Source organism: Netta rufina, assembly GCF_964035555.1.
Source record: "Netta rufina genome assembly, chromosome: 1".
Classification (NCBI taxonomy): domain Eukaryota; kingdom Metazoa; phylum Chordata; class Aves; order Anseriformes; family Anatidae; genus Netta; species Netta rufina.
The window spans coordinates 206303029-206323443 of NC_140123.1; the positions used below are offsets into that span (position 1 = coordinate 206303029).

Consider the following 20415-nt stretch of genomic DNA (forward strand, 5'->3'; position numbering starts at 1 on the left):
ACTACTAGAGATGAGTACCTTCAAATTAACAGTTCCAGGCAAGAGTTCTTAGTGAGATCCTTAAAAGAGCCTAGCTGATGATCTCTCTGGACGTTACATTTTCATTAAGCCTTGGAAAACAGAAGTAAACGAGGACCAGAAGAAGTCTGAGTCAGTGGCAAACGTTTAAAGGATGAGTGGGGACAAATGCAGCTATGGCATGAAATCACAGAATCATTTGGGTTGGAAGGGACCCTAAAGCCCATTTAGTTCTGACACCCTGACATGGACAGGGACGCCTTCCACTAGACCAGACTGACCAAAGCTCCATCCAGCCTGGCCTTAAACACTTTCAGGAACAGGGCATCCACAGCTTCTCTGGGTAACCTGTTCCACTGCCTCATGGTAAAGAATTTCTTCTTATATCTTATCTAAATCTCCTCTTTCAGCTTAAAACCATTCCCCCATCCTATCACTACACTCCCTGACAAAGAGTCCCTCTCCAGCTTTCTTCAGGACCCCCTTTAGGTACTGGAAAGCCACAATGAGGTCTCCCCGAAGCCTTCTCTTCACCAGGCTGAATGTCCCCAGATCTCTCAACCTGCCTTCAGAGGAGAGTGTTCCAGCCCCTTCATCATCTTTATGGCCTCCTCTGGACTCACTCCAACAGGTCCACATCCTTCTTATGCTGGGGACCCCAGAGCTGAATGTAGGGCTCCAGGTGGGGTCTCACGAGAGCAGAATAGAGGGGGAGAATCCCCTCCCTCACCCTGCTGCCCATGCTGCTGGTGGTGCAGCCCAGGGTATAGTTGGTTTCTGGGCTGGAAGCACACATTGCTCGCTTGTGTCAAGCTTCTTGTCAACCAACACCCCCAGGACCTTCTCCTCAGGGCTGTTTTCAATCCATTCTCCACCCAGTCTGGATTTGTGCTTGGGATTGCCCCAGCCCAGGTACAGCACCTTGCACTTGGCTTTGTTGAACCTCAGGAGGTTCACAACAGGTCCACCTCTCAGGCCTGTCCAGGTCCTTCTAGATGGCATCCCTTCCCTCCAGTGTTGACCCCACTACTCAGCTTGATGTCATTAGCAAACTTGCTGAGGGTGCACTCGATCCCACTGTCCATGTTAATGACAAAGATGTTAAAACAGCAACAGTCCTAAGGTTGACCCCTGAGGGACATCATTTGTTACTGATCTCCACCTGGACATTGAGCCATTGACCGCAACAAGTTTCACCATGGAAGACTGATGCTGATATCGAGATACATGTAAAAGCCAACAAGAACTTGTGGTTAATTATTAATTTGACTAGATTGCTCATTTTGATATTCCTCATGTAACAGCATTGCTGTATCATGCTTTACCCTTGAGTGCATAGAGCAGATCTAGGCTGCTTAGAAGAAACCTAACCTTAACCAATGTTCTTAACAGTGAGATACCTGACCCCAACAGGACCACTCGTCGTATGCAAGTTCCTCATGTGGCTAATGGCAAGACAAGCACTACTGATGGTCTCTACAGAATGACTAGGATCCCATCAATTTGAACTTCAGCTACCTGCACAAAACATCTTCCTGGAGCAAACTTCCAGGACATTTTTACATGCCAGCTTGGAGGACAGGCATCTGATCAAGAGCAAGTCTCTACCCTCAAGTATTTGGTTGACTTCATTCACCAACTACCCAGCATCCTAAAGCTGGACAAACACATGCTGCAAGGTGTGAAAGACAAAAAATTAAGAAGCTAACTGAGAAATGCAGGGAACTAGATACAGAAAGGATTTGTGACCGTTTCCTCTAAGACTGTTGAGCTCAGAAATGGTGGGAAATGCATAATACAAGAGAAGAGTACCAGAAGATATTAGCAACTAAAAATGATACAGTTGCTTAAAAAAGTCAGAAATTCTAACTCACTGTGTGAGCTAGTATCAAATACAGCACTGGAAATGAATATAATATAAAACAGACTGAAACTGTCGTGGTTTAACCTGGCCAGTTCTAGCTGAAACCAGGACAGAAACAAAAGTGATCATAAGACATTAACTACTGCAACTTACATAGTATCAACAGACAAAGCAAAAAAACTTACAAAACTGGGAAAAAAGCCAGTGGTCAAACATCCAGATGGCCATAAAAAGGGCTGACTTGTTTCAAGACTGAGTTACGCACAGACAAGCCTGCATTCACCATGCGATGACCAGTGCTTTCCAGCAATGAGAGCAGAATTCAGAATTAACATTGTCACTTAAAGTCATTAGCCAGAATTTCCTCTCCTCCCAGGCTACAAGGCACAAGCAGCAGCAATGCAAGTCTTTGTTCCAGTGAGCCTCTTGCTCCTCATACTCTGCAATGTCAATAAAACAATTCCGCTAAATCCAAATTCTTTCTGTAGGATACTAAATAGCCTTGCTTTTTGTTGTTCTTTTTTTCTGTTCTTTAAAAAAAAGTAATGCTATGGACTTTTTTCCCCCCCCTTTTATAAGCTTAAACAAATAAGCCCAGAAGAAACCACTTCAAGCAACTGCCTTGTTTATATTTCAATTTCCTTTGAATTCTGAACAGTTCAAATGTCAACCTAAAAGTGCTTTAAGACAACTGCATCCTTACTCCTTGGAGACATAGTGCAAGTGAGAAAAATGGGCTAAGAGTACTAGAGCATTGCTAAAAGGTTCATAAGTAACTGTCATAAAAATCTTGGTGCTTTGTACTGTTCCTTGATACACTCTGCTTGACCTCAGTACTCCTACAACCCTCGCTTAAGGAATGGGGAACGTTCAGTTCATGCCCAGAACATTTGCGGTTCTGGTGGTTTTGCCTTGCTGGGCAGCTGAAGTCCACTACAAGCACTCTCTCACTCCCCCTCCTTAGAAAAGAGGGAGAGAAGAAAGTAGGCTGGAAAAAAAAACACTCACGAGTTGAAATAAGGATAATTTAATTAAAGGGAAAAGGAAGAGGGGGAAGTAAAAATATAAAGCACAGAAGCACAGAGCAAGAGAAAAGAAATTACTCTTTACTTCCCATCAATGAGCGATGTTTGGCCACGTCCTGGGAAGCAGGGCCCCGATACATACAGCAGTTGTTTGGGAGGGCAGACGTCTCCATAACAAGAGCCCCCCCCCCGTCCTCCCCCTTTTCCCACGTTTTATTGTTGAGTGTGACACCATATGGCATGGAATGTTCCTTTGGTCGGTTTAGGGCAGCTACCCTGGTGATGTTCCTTCTTCACCTCTCGCCTACCCCCAGCCTGCTGGCTCTGGGGGGCTGAGGGAGTCCTGATGCAGTGTCAGTGTTGCTCAGCAGCAGAACACACCGGTGTGAGACCACTGCTGCTCTAGCTACACGCAGAGCACAGCACTGTAGGGGCCGCTGCAGGGAAAGTTAACTCCATCCCAGCGAGACCCAGTACAACATGCACTACCTGAGCCTGCCCACTGAAGTACCCATGATAGATGCATGTTTTTGCTGCTAAGTGGTCAAAACAGTACGAAGTGTTCTGTTATCAGCAATATTACGGGAAAGTTGATCTGGTGCCAAGACTTGCAAGTTTTCGGTGGGGGGTGGAAATCAGCAACTTAACATATATTAGCTTGAGAACCTAAGCAGCACTTGGGATATTCATAACATTGACCTTTTTTCTTGACTGAAAGAGAAGGCTGCCAGCTGAGTATCAGATTAATTAAAATGAGGAGGAAAGTTCAGAGAAACAAAAGGGATCAAGGTTAAAGGCAGCACAAACAGAAAAGAAGCCTACCATGAGAAGCAATATATTGGATACAGGATCAGTCTTTTGGAAGAAAGTCAGAGAAGTGAAAAAGAAATTAAGGGGATTTTTAGAACATTCGTGTAAGTACCCAGAGGACTCGTTCCCACTTCATGTACAACAAGAAATACACATCAGAGGGGAACGCAGTTCTGCTTGCAATGCTCGTTGGTGCACCGGGCCCAGAGGGAGATGAGAGGTTATCTGAGCTCTTGTTAGATGGTTTTAATTTGCACGCTCCTCCAGCAGCAGCTGGCTGGCTTTGTCAGTCAATGCTCCATAATCTACATCGCTATTGTTACCAGGTCTTCAGCTGTCTCTGCACATGCTCCTATGCATTCATGTGCTGTTGCTCCCGTAACTCCAGCCAAGACAGTAGTCAGCTGCAGGAAGCTGAACACGAGCTTCCTACCCAGGCATGAGAACGTTCCGATTCCATTCTGATAGGGAGTTGTCACCTTACAAGTGGTCAAAGGGGTAGAGTCATTTCTCTCCAGCCAAGAGACCACAGTAAAAGCAGATATATTTAAGTATCAACAAACAGGAAACAATTTGAAGCTGCAGATCTACCCTTACCACCACTTAATGTGAAAGTAAACATTTATAAGGACAGTGCAGGAAGCTGTGACAAAAAACAAGGTACGCAACATCCACTGGCCTTGCCTCGTGGGGCACCAGCCATCCCGGTGCTGCAGGCAGGCACGACCTGTCTGCGGTGAGCATCTGCTGGCCACTCCAGGCTTTTGCTCCCCTCGCTCCTCCTGTCCTAAGCCCAAGCCTCCTCCAGGCTGCCCGGGCAAAGACGCGGAGCACGAGCATGCCGACTGCCTGCTGGCTCACACACAACAACGAGGCAGCTGGTGGCCAAGCAAGGAAGGCTCCAGTCCAGCCCACGCTGAAGTCTTGTTCTCAGGGACCAGTAACTGTACGGCCTGAAGGAGGAGACCGAGCTCAAAGCCAGAAGGTGACACAGAAAAGTTCCAGCAGGACAATTTACAGTGCTTGAGCTGCCCCACGGCTGCACCCCGGGTGCAAGCTGCCACACAGCATCCTCTGAGCAAGTCACCTTCTGGTTCATCACCCACCATGGGCGCCCATTGCGCAGGACTGAGGTTCAGGTCTGCTCCCAGCATAGCTGCTGCAAAGCCGCCACGTGCCCCCCCTCTCAGCTAGCATCCTGCCACTCCACATCGAAGAGCTAGAGAAGTACAACAGGCACCTTTCTTGCACAGCCTCCCAGGGCTGGGCTCCACATCCAAAGCCTGCTCTGCTTTGACTCCCGGCTTACAGCCCCAAGGCAGATGTTTCCCCAGGAGTTCCTTCCCCTCACATTCAGTCTCTCAGAACCAAAACCCACCCAGAAATCCCGCAGCGTGCACACCCAGTGCTCACTGCTCTGCCAGGGTTTCTTGACAGCTGTTGCAACTTTAGCTGATGTGTTTTACCCTTCCCTTTCTGCTGTCCATACTTCATCTCCTAGCACAGTCCTTCTTAAAGCAAGCAAAGTATTCATTAAAAGCAATGATTGCTGAACCAGGCCGTCTGTTACAAGCTAGGTGGGTGCTGTGTGCAAATCACTACAACCAAACCAGAGACACAAACCATACAAATGGCCTCTGGGGCCACCAACAGCATCTCAGCTGAAGGACTACAATTCCACACCAGTCTAACACACCATCCATTCTCACTATGGATGAGGCTATTATCACCAATTAGTTCGCCAATTAGTTCAAGATGACTCTACTTTCACTTTATCTTAAAGTTCTCCAGAGGAGGATCACCAGGAATCAAGGCAGACTATAACGCACCAAGAAATTGAAAGAAAAGGTGGCATAGATAACTCACCCCTCCATATGCAGGACACAGAGATAAGTTATGAAATAGACACCACAGAAAAACAAGGCGACCTCCCCAAAGGCTGGAGTAGACCTCCAAGAGGAAGATAAATTTACTGCAGGATGTTAGAGAGCTGTAACTCATTAGGGTACCAAAAGCCTTCACAATCCTCCTCCGCAACCTACGCATTTGTATCACCTGAGGTTGGCAGCAGAGAGAGTGAAGAACAACAGTGCCCTCTACCCTAAGAAACAGCCAACAACTTCTGTAACTTCCCATCCAGAGCCCAGACAGCAGGGACAGAAACTGCCCCGCTCTCCAAACCAGGACAGGACTCAGAGCAGGATCGGGCCAGTGGTCGAGGTCCAGACCAAGTCATGACACAGAACTGCCCTTTTGGCACTGAAGCCCCAACACGCATAGAAATACTTCATGATCTTCAGAGATGGTGTGCTCTGGTGTCTCTAATGCACTGAGACAGAAAATACTTTTTGACTCCCCTAAACACCACAGTGGGAATGGATTATTCAGGAATAGCGCTGCCTACGATTTTTCAATTCCATTCTTGTATTATTTGCTCTTTTGATATCTACACTGGTTAACTTCACCATGATGCTCTCATTATTAAACTTGTAAATAATGTGAAGTATCCAGCAACTGATATTACAATTTCAAATCACTTCTTACATAAGAAACTTGTTTCTTGAGGAAAAGGTGGATCAAGCTCTTAATTTTTTTTTTCTTCCCACAAGAGGAAGAAGCAGTAACCCTTCTACTACCTCTACTGCTACCCAGAGGTACTGAGGAAGTAACCAACACCTTCCCACTGTAAGAGAGAAACCATCCAAATCTTAAAATTATTTTTCCTTTCCCATAAAAAGAAGAAATGAGAAAGACTAGTTCCACTAGGAACTCTGTTATCATGCTTTCATGTAATAGTAGTTTAGGTGCTGTGATGATGGAAAACAATTGAAAATCTTGCAACAAACAAACGGGCAGACAAGCAGCAATAAGGAAGGAAGTCTCTGCCATTCCATGCGAAGCAGACAGTTCACCAGACATCAATGACTACTCTCATCCTTCTACAGGAATCAAAGTGAGATAAAAAAGGAAAATTCTAGTAAGAGCATGCTCGTGGCACAGTTATTACGTACCGAGGACTAACACAGCTCTTGGTCAGTCTCAACCTCACGTAACATGCTCTCTGCAACCTAGACCACGTGCCCTGGTCAGCAGCAGCAAAAATCCAAGCCTGTCAGGTCTCTGCAGCTTTGTCTCTTCATCTCCCAAATGGTGAAGGCCCCGTCATCCTTCTGCAACACCTATCCTGGAGAGCAATTCTGCAATGCGCCCACCTCCTGGTCCCGTAACTGTCTGAACCAGGGGCACTATCAGAGCATCTCAAGTCTCCTCTTCTTTAGAGGGAAGGGATAATTCTGTTCCTGAAAGGCCAGGGAGCAGCCACAGGGAAAAAACAGACCCAGTAGGTTTGTAAAAGCTCTTCAGATACAGCCTAAGTCCACAAAGAATTTCCTTTGCGTTTCTCTCCACAAAGACAGATTTGTATGTGTAAGCAGATAAATAGCACAGTGTCTCTTCTAAGAGATGTTACATTATCTCCCCAAACAAACAGAACTTGAGAGGCAAATAGCAAGGTGATACCAAACAGTCTTGGATTTCTACCAAGGCCAGGTTCCAGGCTTGATGAGCACGGGAGAGCTTATGCTCCATTATCACACCTTCTCCCAATCCACATACTGTGACAACAGGCTGCTTGCACGTATGCATCGTAAGCATTTGGTACGTTCTGCTTCACAAACCCAAACTTGTCCTTTAGTTTCTGAGTATCATTCCTCAAAGATCAGTGAGCTCTGTATAGCAGGTGAGTTGTTTCACTACTACAATTAGGAGGGGGAGAAAGAGTCAACATTTACCACAATAGATGATTTTGAAAAATGCAAGGGAATGAAGCCATGGAAGAGAGACAACAGCTCAGGGTGAAATGACCCCAAACTGGACACACACACTTCCATAGGATTGCAACATCACAAGGTGTGATAAATAAACTTGCACTTTCCAGTGCCAGCATCCCAAGCAGACTGCTATTACCAAATGTTCCTCTTCAATTTTAACCAGAGCTGCAGCTCCTTCTTAGAGCTTCTACCCAGACCACAGTATCAAGGCTACTCTGTGACTGACCCAAAGCAAGAATGAATTGTGTTCAAAGCAGAGGCACAGACATTTCAGTGCCAATTTCAGCAGAAAGTTGTCCAACAAGTAAAAAAAAAACAACACACCTAGGTTTAAGAAAAAACAAAACCAAAAAACCTTACATTTAATTCCATATATTGCCAATAGCCCCAGCCACATTACTGAAATTTCTGTGCACAAGCTTTACATGTCTGGAGTCCCTTGATTCTCACCCAAGAAGAAATCCCATATTCAAGGTTTCCGTTCCTTAACACAAACACGAAGCCTGCCCACAGTTTGAATTTCTCTTACTAGAAGACCCAACTCCAAAGAGCGGATGTATGCATGTGGGGAGAACGAGACCACTGTGAATTCAGTTTCCTGGGGACAGCAATAGAATGACAATGAATTTCAGATCAGATGTTAACAACTCCTTATGCTGTAGCACTAACACCTCCTATGTGCTGGAAAGGCACTGTACAAGACATCCCAGACTTGTCTGCCTCCTTCACAGACACGTTACTCTATACTTACAGTCATCTCCTAAACCACTAATACACCTCTTTCTGTTGCTTCAACAAGTAAAACGTTAGCTTGCAACAGAAAATTGTCTCAGTAGTTCAGTGCAAGATCCTGCAATTTCATCCTGCTACACCAACTCATCCAGCTTTTCAAGTAGAATGTCCTCAACTCCTGTGATGTCACAAGGAAACATTAGCAACACATTCCAGTTTTCTTTTGGCCACAGCTACTAGTGAAAGCATTTAACAGATGAAACCATTAATCAGCTAGTGACAGATGACAAGCTTCTAGTGCTCCCCCACACTTCCTCCACCTTCACTAATAATTTCCCACGACACAGTTAAGCCCTGTCCTGAAATCCAAAGAAGCGGGGATGATGATATTTCTTTAGCCAACACAATCAATCACCTTTAGCACAAAAACATACCTGGGTAAACAATGCTCTGTCTTATTCCTTCTCTCATCTTGCCCATTTTTTTCTTCCCTTCCTTTAAAAACTGTCTTAAAGGCTTTCCAGCTGTCAGAGCACTGTAACTCAGTTGCCCAGAGTGCTCTCTCCACCCCAGATCTACTGTCACCTCAGCAGAAGCCTTCACTAATGTACCAGGAGTTTTACATAATACCAGTACTTAAAGGGGGCCTACAGGAAGGCTGAGGAGGGACTCTGTCAGGGAGTGTAGCGATAGGACAAGGAGTCATGGCTTTAAACTAAAAGAGGGAAGATTTAGGAAGAAATTCTTTACTCTGAGACTGGTGAGGCACTGGAACAGGTTGCCCATCGAAGCTGTGGATGTCCCATCCCTGGCAGTGTTGAGGGCCACGTTGGATGAGACTTTGGGAAACCTGGTCTGGTGGGAGGTGTCCCTGCCCATGGCAGGGGTGTGTGTGTGGAACTGAATGAGCCTTAAGGTCCCTTCCAACCCAAACCATTCTATAACTCTATGATTATTTCTTTCAGAATATTGGTGTCCCTTGTTTGTTGGGGGCCAAAAGGCCAGGGCTGCTCCCCAAGTGGAGGAGGGCTGGGAACCCAGGGAGACCCCTGCACCGGCAGGGTAAGGGCCTCGCTGGCCAGGGCCTGAGCAAGGCAACGAGGGCGGACCCAGGGATGGTGACCAGGTCCAACACGGTGTCCAACTCATAGGACAGTGTAACAGCAACAGGGCAGGCCTCAAACAAGCTAGAAAGCCAATCTGCAGTTGGTGTTAGGGTCAGGTCTAATGATCGCTGGTCAGGCCCACAGTGACAGGGCAGGTCTGAGGTCAAGCTGGGACATCAGTCTGTGGGTCACAGTCTGGGTCAGGAGGGTCCCAGGCTGTCTGCAGGCATGACTATGGCTGAATTGGAGACCAGGACTCTTCCAACATAGCTTGGAGATTTCAGCCCCCCCCTGAACTGAGCTGCAGTAGAGCTCCTGGGCCCATGGGCATGGGACAGAGCCCCAGGTGAGGCTGATCTGGGACATGAAGGCACATCAGTGCTGTCGCAGCCCTGACACTGTTCTCTCCAACCATCAGCATCAATTCTGCCTTAGCCTATCATCCATCCAACATCCTACCCATTTTGACACTCAGGCAAGTGTTCTGGTAGACCCGGAGATTCATCTCATTAACTTTGATCTTATCTCATTCTTGCTGCTTAACAGCTCTACTTCCTCTTTCTTCCCTTAAAATTCTTAATAGTTAACTTAGCTGTGTTTTTAGCAAGTTGCATATTATATTTATGATTTCAGATCCCTCTCATATAGATTTCTTTGCAGATGAATCCTAGTCTCTGTTCTCTGAGCGCTTTGCTTATCCAATTTCTTTCAGACAATCACATTTGGATTCTCTACCTGCAAGATTTTGGTTCTCCCTGGAATACATGCCAGAGATAGTTTTAATACCATTGACTTAAAATATTCACTTAAAATTCCACCTCTGTTTTAACTTGCTGCAGATAGTCAATTCCATTTACTTCACTACATTTGTCTTCATCAACTATAAAAATCTAGACTGTACCCTTACTACCAGGATATCTTACATTATCTTTTTTTTTTTTTTTTCTCAAAGCAATTTAAAGGTTTATGCTATCTCTGCTTCTGCACAGTTTATGTACCACATGTGCCTCCCACGCTCAGTTTCCCCTTTACCTCTGTCTTTCCTTAAGGTGCACATGTGCTGCTCTGCCCCATTCTCCCCCCTTGCAGCTATTATATTTCCTGAACCACTTGGGGTTCAGCTTCTTTCCCTCTGTGCTCAAGAGCTGGCATACACTCATCTTACTGGCCACCACTGATTTCACTGGCAGAGAAGAAAGTCTCTTTTAAGAGCAAACTGCCTGCTTCACTGCTGCTTTCACCTGTCCACCCAATTCCTCTCATGTTCCTTTAGGCAAAGATATGCAAACACCTATCTGATTTTCCTCTTGCTGTACTAAAACTAGCAACACAGATAACAGCCTATCCAAATCAGCTCCCTTCTTTCCTTGGTTTCAAACCACTTTGATCTCTGGCAGAACAAACGTGGAGGCAGAGCCCCTTCATGGAGCATGCTCTCTGAATGCTTTCAGTGACTGAACAGTGATGTCCCAGCAGCTCTGGGAACCACCACCTGCATGTGCCTGTGGCATTGCCACGCCAGGTAGGGTGCTTTAGCTCTAGCAGCTGCCATGCTTCTCCCTACCTCACTGATGATGCTCACCAAGCAGCTCATGTTCAGTGATCTGGCGCTCTCCAAACCCAAACTTTATGATTCCTGGGGTCATACTAGGGGCAGGAAGAAGCATGCGAGGGGGGCGTACACATGGGCACTTACAGACAACCTCTTTTTCTGTTCCATTTTAGTCAAAATTCCATACGTATGCACACAGTGAAAGACTATCTTCCCACATCACATGGAGACAGATCTGCAGACTCTCAGGTACTGTGAAGGTGCTGCCCTTCACAATGAATGAATGAAACTGCTTGACAAGCAGGAGTGGGAGCATGTTCCCTCCAGTCCCAAGATCCACCAGTGCCTCTGCTCTAGGAGACAAAGGTATTTCTCCCCAGAATCACAGACGCAGCTTCCACTTCCACTGCCCAAAGGCAGATCTATGTGACAGTCTCATAACCATCTCAGAGATGGGGAGACTTGACTGGGTGGTGTCTGTATGCATGTTCTTACATCTACTGAGCTCAGACTAACAAACAGCCATGAGGACCAGCTGATTATCTTGATGCTGTATTGACAGAAAGACAAGGCCTGTTTCAACCACATGGAAAACACAGATTAATTCTCTGACTCCAATACAAATGTCACACCTCTTAAAGTACTCTATAGGCTATGGCGTTAGAGGAGATGCTGTTGAAGAATTAAAGTGTATAATGATGGGACTGATGACTAGAACCTGCATCTCCTCTTGGGATATTATAATGCCATAAGAAAGATCACCTTTATGGAAAGATGACTGAAAGCAGATCTCTGACTCAGTAGGGCCACAAGAAATGAATTTAGAACCTAAAGAGTGAATTATTCAGCAGAGAAATTGTGTTTAAGCCCCAAAGGATTTTAGTTTCATAGGAAAAGGGAATATTTAAGGAAAACTTCACTGGGAACTGAGAAACTTAAGTTTCTGCCTTGGGGCCAGAAACTGAGGTGGGCAACGGGACATCTTCCTTTTAACTCCACAAATGCTGCCGTGTCTACAAACTGTGGTCTGAGAAGGAAGCTCTGACCTAGAGGTACCTTTACGGGAGAACATGGCTCATTAAGACAGATCAACATGCAGCTCATGGCCTTTTCCCTCAAAGCAGGAAAACACATGCAGGTTAAAGGAACATCCTAATACCATCTCTAAAATGTCAACCCTGGGACTTGATCTCTGAATTTCAATGAGGATCACAATGAATTTCCTTAGCTACTCTCAACCTTGTGAAAGTCATCTTCAATCTGTCCCAACAAGAGTCTAGTCAGATATCTGCCATGTAACCCTCCTACTTTCCTCAGTCTGTAAACACAGCTGGAAATATCTTTAAGTTTGACATGGCTTTGTTCCCTAGCAATTAACAGTCAGGTCAAAACCTTTTATAGGGTCATAGAATCATCTAGGTTGGAAAAGACGTTCAAGATCATAAAAAATCCAAACCATCAACCTGACTTACCAAGCCCCATCATTAAATCATGTCCCTTAGTGCCACATCCACACATCTCTTAAATAGCTCCAGGGATGATGGAGGATGCATCCCCTCCAGGGATGATACCTCCAGTGCAGCAGGAGCTGGGAGGGGACAGACTCAGGACAGAGCGAGAAGCTGAAAAGTCCTTGGCTTAGTGTAAGCACCGATCTGCAACAATTAAAATATCAGTGTGTTATCAACATTCTTCTCATCCTAAATCCAAAACTATCACCCTACCAACTAATAGGAGGAAAATTAACTCTATCCTAGCTGAAACCGGGACACTTTACCACTTCCATGGGCAGGTTGTTCCACCACCCAGCCTCTCTCTGTGAGAAAATTCTTCCTGACATCCAACCTAAACTTCCCTGGCACAACTTGAGGCCATTTCCTCATGTCCTATCACTTGTCACCCGAGAAAAGAGACCGACACTCCTCGATGCAGTTTCCTTGCAGGTAGCTGTAGAGGGTGATGAGGTCTCCCCTCAGCCTCCCTTTCTCCAGGCTAAACAAACCCAGCTCCCTCAGTCACTCCTCATAAGTTTTATTTTCTAGTCCCTTCACCAGCTTTATTGCTTTCCTCTGCAGACACTTACGCAACTCAGGATCTTTCTTGTATTGAAGAGCTCAAAACTGAACACAATATTCAAGATGTGATCTAACCAGTGCCATGTACAAGTGGACAGTGCATCCCAATCAGCTATCAGGCTATACTGAAACTCATAAAATAGACCCTTTTTCTTTGGTCTTGAGGGCAAGCGGCAGAAAAGCAGCATGTCCATATAGCTAAACTATGTCTGTGCACAATCATGGTGGTGTTATCCAAGCTACCTACTGCAAACAAACTGTGTCTGAAAAATTGCACCCAAGCTTTGTCAGGAAAAATAAAAGCTGGCAGAAGCCAAAACCATGTCAGGGGACACAGTATGGACAACTGGAGGAAAGTGCTCACACTTCTGCTCTAGTGCCTAGGCACCTGTACTATGGATCTGGACATTTCACTACACAAGTTCAATTTAACACAGACATGGAGCATTCTTTAAGAAAACACACAGCAAACATGAACTCCTAGACAGAGGAAGGAGTTACCACATTAACCACTTAAACCACATTGGTAAGTGTACTCTCTCAATTTAGCATCACAAAGGGAAACGGTAAGTGGCCCTGCACAGTACAGCTGCAAAGCAAGTATGAGAGGGAGGAAGGTGGAATCCCCTCAGTAAAAAGTCCCAACTCATCAGCTTTAACCACCTCTGGAAAAGGAGGAATATTCCATTCAAGTCTTTATTGTCATCAAGTGTTTCCCACCAGCAAAACAGAAATATTTACTTCACTTCTAAGGGATGCAGAGTTCAGCTGAATTTATAACACTGTGATCAGTCAGGATCCCTTGCTGCACAGGACTGTGAAAAGACAAAGGCGATCAGTGACATACACTGAAGCACTTACAAAGATAAGTCAAAGAAAGAAAACAAATGAGCATTGGGAACACAAGCTGGAACTTCAGGCAGGCGAGCTAACAGCTGAACAAATTGGGAGGCTGAGTGGAAGAAAAGCTTTGCTGATTAGCCCCTGCAGCATGCAGGTTCGTAGTGCCACCAGCGGAACACCGCTCCCACTTACACCTTCCACAGCCACCAGACCCAGGTCCCAAGGGCACCGAACGCACTCTGCACAATGATTGATGTGCAGGCATCCCAGAGCACACCACCCGCCACGTGGTTGTCACAGCACACACAGACTTTGTGGCTCACTTATAGTATCCAAGCGTCCTGGTAGAGAGAGGCCTGATGGTGTGCACATATACATTTAAAACTCTCAGGAAGAACTACGATTACAGTAAATACATGACTTGAAATGGTAACAAGCTTCCAGAAACTAATTAACACTTCTTGTTTTGTAAAGCTGGAAACTTATTTTATTAATTTTCTGTTCTCTAACTTTGTTTCCAACTCCACAGACAAAGTTAACTCTTGCTTATCACAATCCATCTGATTAATATTAAAACTCATTTAATGTGCAAAGTGAACTTTGCTGAACTTCTCAAGTCAGGGCCACTTCTCCCCCCTTGTAAGCAATAAATTGAGAAACAAAATCTGGATGTTCTCCTCGGTTGCATTAGATGTGGACAAGTTCAGGTCTGCCAGAAGCATCTTCCACTCAGCTCTGAGGCTGGGAGAGGAACACTGCCCAGGCAGCTGTCAGGAAGCTGTGGTGATACAGCCCACAACAGCAGGAAACCTAGTAACTTACTGTGACCTCCAGCAGCACCTTATGTCTGGCACATGCAATTCACAGCTGCTCCCAACACTGCTGTCCCAAGGGCTGCTGTCCTCCAGGAACAGCCAATTCCTCTTAGGTTGTGACTGGCACTGAAGGTGGAGGGTCAGGAGTGCTATGGCTGAGTCACAGCCATTTTTAGTATTTTTTTTGAACCAGAACACATGTAAATTACTCAAGATCTATCTAGTGTTTTCCTTTGAACGCTCCTACAATGCACTGCTGAGTTTGAGGTTCAGACCAACAGTCACTGCATCACCGTTAAAACCTCTGCAAAATGAACTGATGATTGCTGTCCTCACAACAGTACCATAACACTTACATGAACCAGTGTGTCTACTACGGGATGTTAATGCACGCAGTAGAATGAGCTAACACCCCGAGCTATACAGTTCATAAGATGTATTCATCACTCACTGCAAAGAACGGGCAAACACCGAGTGTGAAGGAAATTTAAAATTGAGACTTCTGAATTTCTGGGGCCATTCAGTGCATCTGCTGAGAGAGATTCTGATCTAAGAGCAGCTTACCTTGCCGTGGATCATACTGTCGCATCTGCACCTCCTCAACACATTCTGCTGGGAACCAGCCAGTCCTTCCTTTCACGGTTCCTTCCCAAAAGCCACCTTCGCCAATACTCAGCACTGTGGGAAGAAACAAACAGGTGAGTGAGAACGAGGAGCACTCAGAAAAAGGGAAGGCCAGAACAACCATCCTGTAGTGTTAAGACAGTGGAAACACGACAGAGCAGCGCACAGAAAAATTCTCTGGGGACACACGTGGTCTGGAGGAACAAAGCACCTCAGGAAACTTCCTGAAGGTTTTCTTGCCCACATCAAGTAGAAAGAAAGTGTAGAGAACGGCCTCTGTGTGGCCATGTGATGGGAACATGAACGAGCAGACTCGCACCATCCATCGTTTTACCAAGGATCATTGACACAAGGACCAGACCTAACAGGACTCTGGTGAGACAACCCCCAGGAATGCTACAGACTGTACCTTCTTACATCCTCAGAGCAACAGAGAAATCACAGCTACGTAAGGAAAATGAGGTGCAGAGAGGGAAAGAAATTGGGCAATGACAGGAGTCACCATGAGAACTGGGGTGTCCTGACAGGCCCCTATTCAAAAAATAAAAAATAAAAAAGCTATTTCACTCTAAATGAGACACCAAGCACCAAGGTACTTCAATGTCACAGAAAAATTCTCCCAACCCATTAAGACTTGTTTTTACTTGCTCAAAGCTTAGAGAAACAGAAAGGAAGTCTTGAAACGTGCTCTGAAGATTAAATGAACTCAGAGTCAGGGCAATTTTAATCGAGAATTACATCACCAGTGTCCTCATTAAACCAGGGAACTATCAGCTTGAGCTCCTCACCAACTGCTGACTGAAAAAGGATGTCTTCCAGGTAGCCAGGATCCAACCTACTGAAGAGCTATGAACAAAACCAGCACTTCGTATTACACCTGAAAAATGAACTTGGGTCCAATGCAGACTAGCCAGCACAGGGTCTGCTATGAAAATCATTACCAGCAAATGTGTGCTGGCATCTCTAAATGTCAGCTGTCATCTCTAAATTCCTTGCAACTGGATCCCCCACACCTTATGCTACCAGGCTCTGCAAGAAAGATTTGTATTGTTTTGGGACATTTAAAAATGCATCAAACATGACCATTACATTGCTTACGGCCACAGAGAAAATGATTGTCTTTCCCAGAGCATCCAAGCAAACAAAAATATGTGCAAGTGGAAAAAAAAAAAAAAGTGAGAATCATTACTAATCTGTCTGGATGTTCCCCATTTCTGTATTATATCCCAGAATGCCCAGATATTATCCCCGTTTTATCCAGAAAATGGCCAACGAGCACCTCTCCCTTGAATTCAAGCACTTACAAGGCCAATTATTTGCACCATCTTGATGCAAAAAAAAAAGTGGAGGGGAACAGTTATATGTTTTCTGGTTATTGTGGCTCACAATGTTCGTGAACTAATGTGTTATATGTAGCCTACAAAATGCTACTTAGATCAAGAGAAACTGCTGCACATCACCCAAAAGTGATAAGCTTTTGATGCTTCATTTGGAAAACACTACGATGTAACATTCATAATTGCAATTCATTTGATATTCAGACAAAAACAAAAAACAAAACAACAGAAGACTTGCAACATCCTAGAGTCCCTGCTGTCAGAGTGAAATCCCAAATGATCTTCAAACTATTTACCTAGCATTACCTGGATGGATAAAAAAGTACTTAACACCCAGGCTATGTCACTGAAGAGATGCCCCTGATTAGCACAAAGACATGGGGTTTCCTGGACTTGCTTTGAAACTTCATCAGCAGCTATAAAATCCCCTACTCCAAAGAAGGGGCACAAACCCAAGGATAACCTCCAACTCAGTAGGATGTGTCTTACCGGCAAGGATCCATTGAACTGAATTCTGAAGCTCCTTCACAAACCCCTGAGCAGCAGGTAAAGTAAGTCTGATGTTGAGTCTGTGTTAGATTTGCATTATCTTGTACTTTTTCTTTATAGCTGTTTCTCCAACTTTGTAATCAGAACTTAACATTGTGGCTTTGACAGCATGAAGCTCAACTTCCTTTTGAGCTTGCCTAAGATCTAAAACATACTCAAGTGAATTTGACAGTTAAAGAGAGCTGTTTCTCCCAGAGGTAGGGACTATAGGTTGCAGACAAGTCTTAGGACCCGTCCCAGCACAAATGCATTCATCTTGGAAGCAGCCGAATACTTCCTCCGACCACCAGGCAGGCCCCAGTAAAAGATGAAGAACCTCCTCTGGCAGATCACCAAAAAGGCCTTTTGGCAAGGGGATGACAGTGACGAGGCAACCAGCAATGGCAGGGAAGCCTTACTGGCTCATTTGTCTAAGTCTGCACTGCGAATAGGCAGAGTAAGCAGTTATCAACAGTTACTCAGCTCTTGTCACAAGAAACTAAGTAAATGAAACCACTGCTAAAACACAATCCCAGGCAGCCAGATCTTTGATCCTCAGTAGGAACAGCGATTGAGATAAATTTTGAAAACATTTGTACCACAAGGCTACGCAAGCATCCTATGATTGTGAATGCTGCCAGAGCTACACAAGTAGCAGTTACTGCCCCTCTTCTCCATAAGAATTCTGCACAGTTTCCAGTGCCCTATTGCTCCCTCCTCTCACCACTTTTAAAACAAAACCAAAAACTTAACACCTCAGAATGGGCTGGGTGCTCTGCAGAACACACAGAAGTGCCCTGTTGGAAAGGGAAAGCCTCCACACTCAAAAGGTCTTTTCAGTTCAGATTTAGCAAACCAAGTGCCTTGAGGATCCTATTCAGCTGTAGGTGGAAGTGTGAGGCATTTTACCCCAAAGGCTATCGAGGCAAGGGGGGCTGGCACTCTCAACTCACCTCTCCGGGATGTCCCCACTTCACTGCAGTGCTGGGTAGCGGGGATGAGGCAGGAGCATCGTGCTCAAGTGACCACACCGCTGTGTGTCACCTGCGTCACCCTGCTGCCCTCCACTCTCCCCAGGGTCTCTCACTGCACCTCTAGCATTCAGGCTTCAGATGTATTAGTTGTTTTCTGCTCCTGCTGTTAATCTCTACACAAAGCACTGTGTAATTCACTCTCCATCAGTATATTGGTGTCTCCCTAGTCAAACCTCTTTTTTTTTTTTTTCTTGATCCAAAATAGCAGTGGCCCCATCCACTCAGGTGTCACGGGAGTCACTGCTGCTATTCCTGGGTACCCACCCTCTCTGAGCAACATGCAAGAAAGGAAAGGAAAGCTATCCTAGGTAGGGAAGGAAAACAACATAAGGCTTAATGTCCAGGTGGCAGATTTATAGCATTTTCAGATCAGGAAAAAGAACGTACAGTTAAGCATAAAGCACCGCATCTTACAAAGGGGAAGCTGATCCACTGGCACAGACCATGGCTGTACTGCTAGCCTGGGATTTCTGTTGCTGGTAACAGAGGGGACAACTTTTTTTTTTTCCCCTCCCCTTTTTAACTGGATTAGTTAACAAACACACCATTCCGAAAATATACTCCTGAACTACTATGGTATTTGATATCCCAATTGGCAGAAGGCACAGACATACCCACACTCCTCAATGTGCTGCCACCTCTCTAATTCAGCTGTCTTCCAGAGCTGCACAGACAGCACTATTGGATTTGTCCCTGCACCCATCCACGTAGTGCCCATGTGTCATTCACAGCTAAATCCAGATACGAGAGTTACTCATAAATTACATACTCCTCCATGCCAGCCACAGCAGATTCCCCACAGAAGAGGAGCTTCGTAATTGCCTGTATCTAGGCACTAATTCTATAGGAAGCAAGGAAAGACAAGAAGCTTGACTTACAAGCCAAACAGTAGATTCGTTTAAGTCTCTTCTCTAGATCCTTTCTTGAGATGCTAATACTCCTAATGCTCCCGTTCTCCAAAGGCTGTGATGTTGTCACAGTTTGAAATAGATCTAAATCCCGTATTATATTTCCCACTGCTCTTGTCCATGCATTAGAAGTTCTGATAACACTTCCCAGTGGAAAATTCCCCATCTAGTACTTTGTATTTATAACTTCCAAACCACCTCTTTAAGGAAGAGAACTCATTCTGCTCTTCAGATTCTCCTGTTCTTGCATTGTTACGCTTTGCTCTTCACTCACACACTGCTTCTCTTTTAAGATTTTCTATTTCTTGAGGATTGCCAGCACCAAGCTGAACACAGATTTTAAGGAAAATAGCAAGCTGAGTCTATTCTAATGGAAGGGAAACTTTAAAACTTGCTAACTGGCAAAATATGGATTATGAGGCCATTAGAAAGACAAGGTCAAGAGCCTTGCTCAAGTCAAGATAAACAACATCCTCTGCTCTTCCTACATCCAATAAGACAGTCACCTCATTGCAGAAAGTCATCAGCTTGGTAAAGCAGGATTTCCCCTTCACAAATCCAGGCTGACTACCCTCAGTCACCTTCATTACACCATGAGGACGATCAGAGGGCTGGAGCTCCTCTCCTATGAGGACAGCACAGAGCTCCCCACACCTTCCTCCTCGCCCTTCCTGAAGACAGGGCTGACATTTGCTTTTCACCAGTCATCAGGAATCTCTCCCCATTAACACAACCTTTCAAAGATAATTGAGACTGACCTTGCAACATCATCAGCCAGATCCCTCAGCACTCCCAGGTGCATCTCATCAGGCTCCATGGGCTTGGATGCCCAGTTTGTTTCAGTATTCCCTAACCTGATCTTCCTCCACTGCAGACAAGCCTATCTTGGCACGGACTCTCCTTCTGGTTTCAGGGGCCCCACATTCCTGAAGGACTTGTCAGTGGGGACTGAGGCAAAGAAGGAAGCACCTCAGCCTCACTCAGCTCATTCAAACTCTTGCTGCATAAACATTCACCTTCCTTGGGAAGCAGGGAGAGAAAGCACGAGTTTGGGAGCAGGCAGGGAGAGGAGCAGATGGGTGCCAAGGAGCTCTGAAGTTACAGCAATTCATGCCAGGCACACCAACAGGACAGCACTCAAACCCAGTAGCGTGGATTCAGCTGGACTTCAGAAGGGCCTGGCTTGAAATCAGGGTGTCACCTCGCAGCAATCCATCCGGCCAAGTCACTCAAAAAGCCTGCCTGATTTTCTTGTTCAAAATCTTGCCTTTTTCTTGTAGTGCCATACTCAGAAGTCCTCGTGAGCCCAACTTG

General features: G+C 45.4%; 1 protein-coding gene across 4 annotated transcripts in view; it reads right to left on the reverse strand.

Moving 5' to 3' along the window:
- SHANK3 (SH3 and multiple ankyrin repeat domains 3) overlaps window positions 1-20415 on the reverse strand; it is a 376332-nt gene that overhangs the window by 133136 nt on the left and 222781 nt on the right. For all 4 annotated transcript variants that reach the window (XM_084305956.1, XM_084305955.1, XM_084305957.1 and 1 more), the window contains exon 14: window positions 15235-15348. In XM_084305956.1, coding sequence (XP_084162082.1) covers window positions 15235-15348 — 114 coding nt within the window. The remainder of the gene's footprint in view (window positions 1-15234; window positions 15349-20415) is intronic.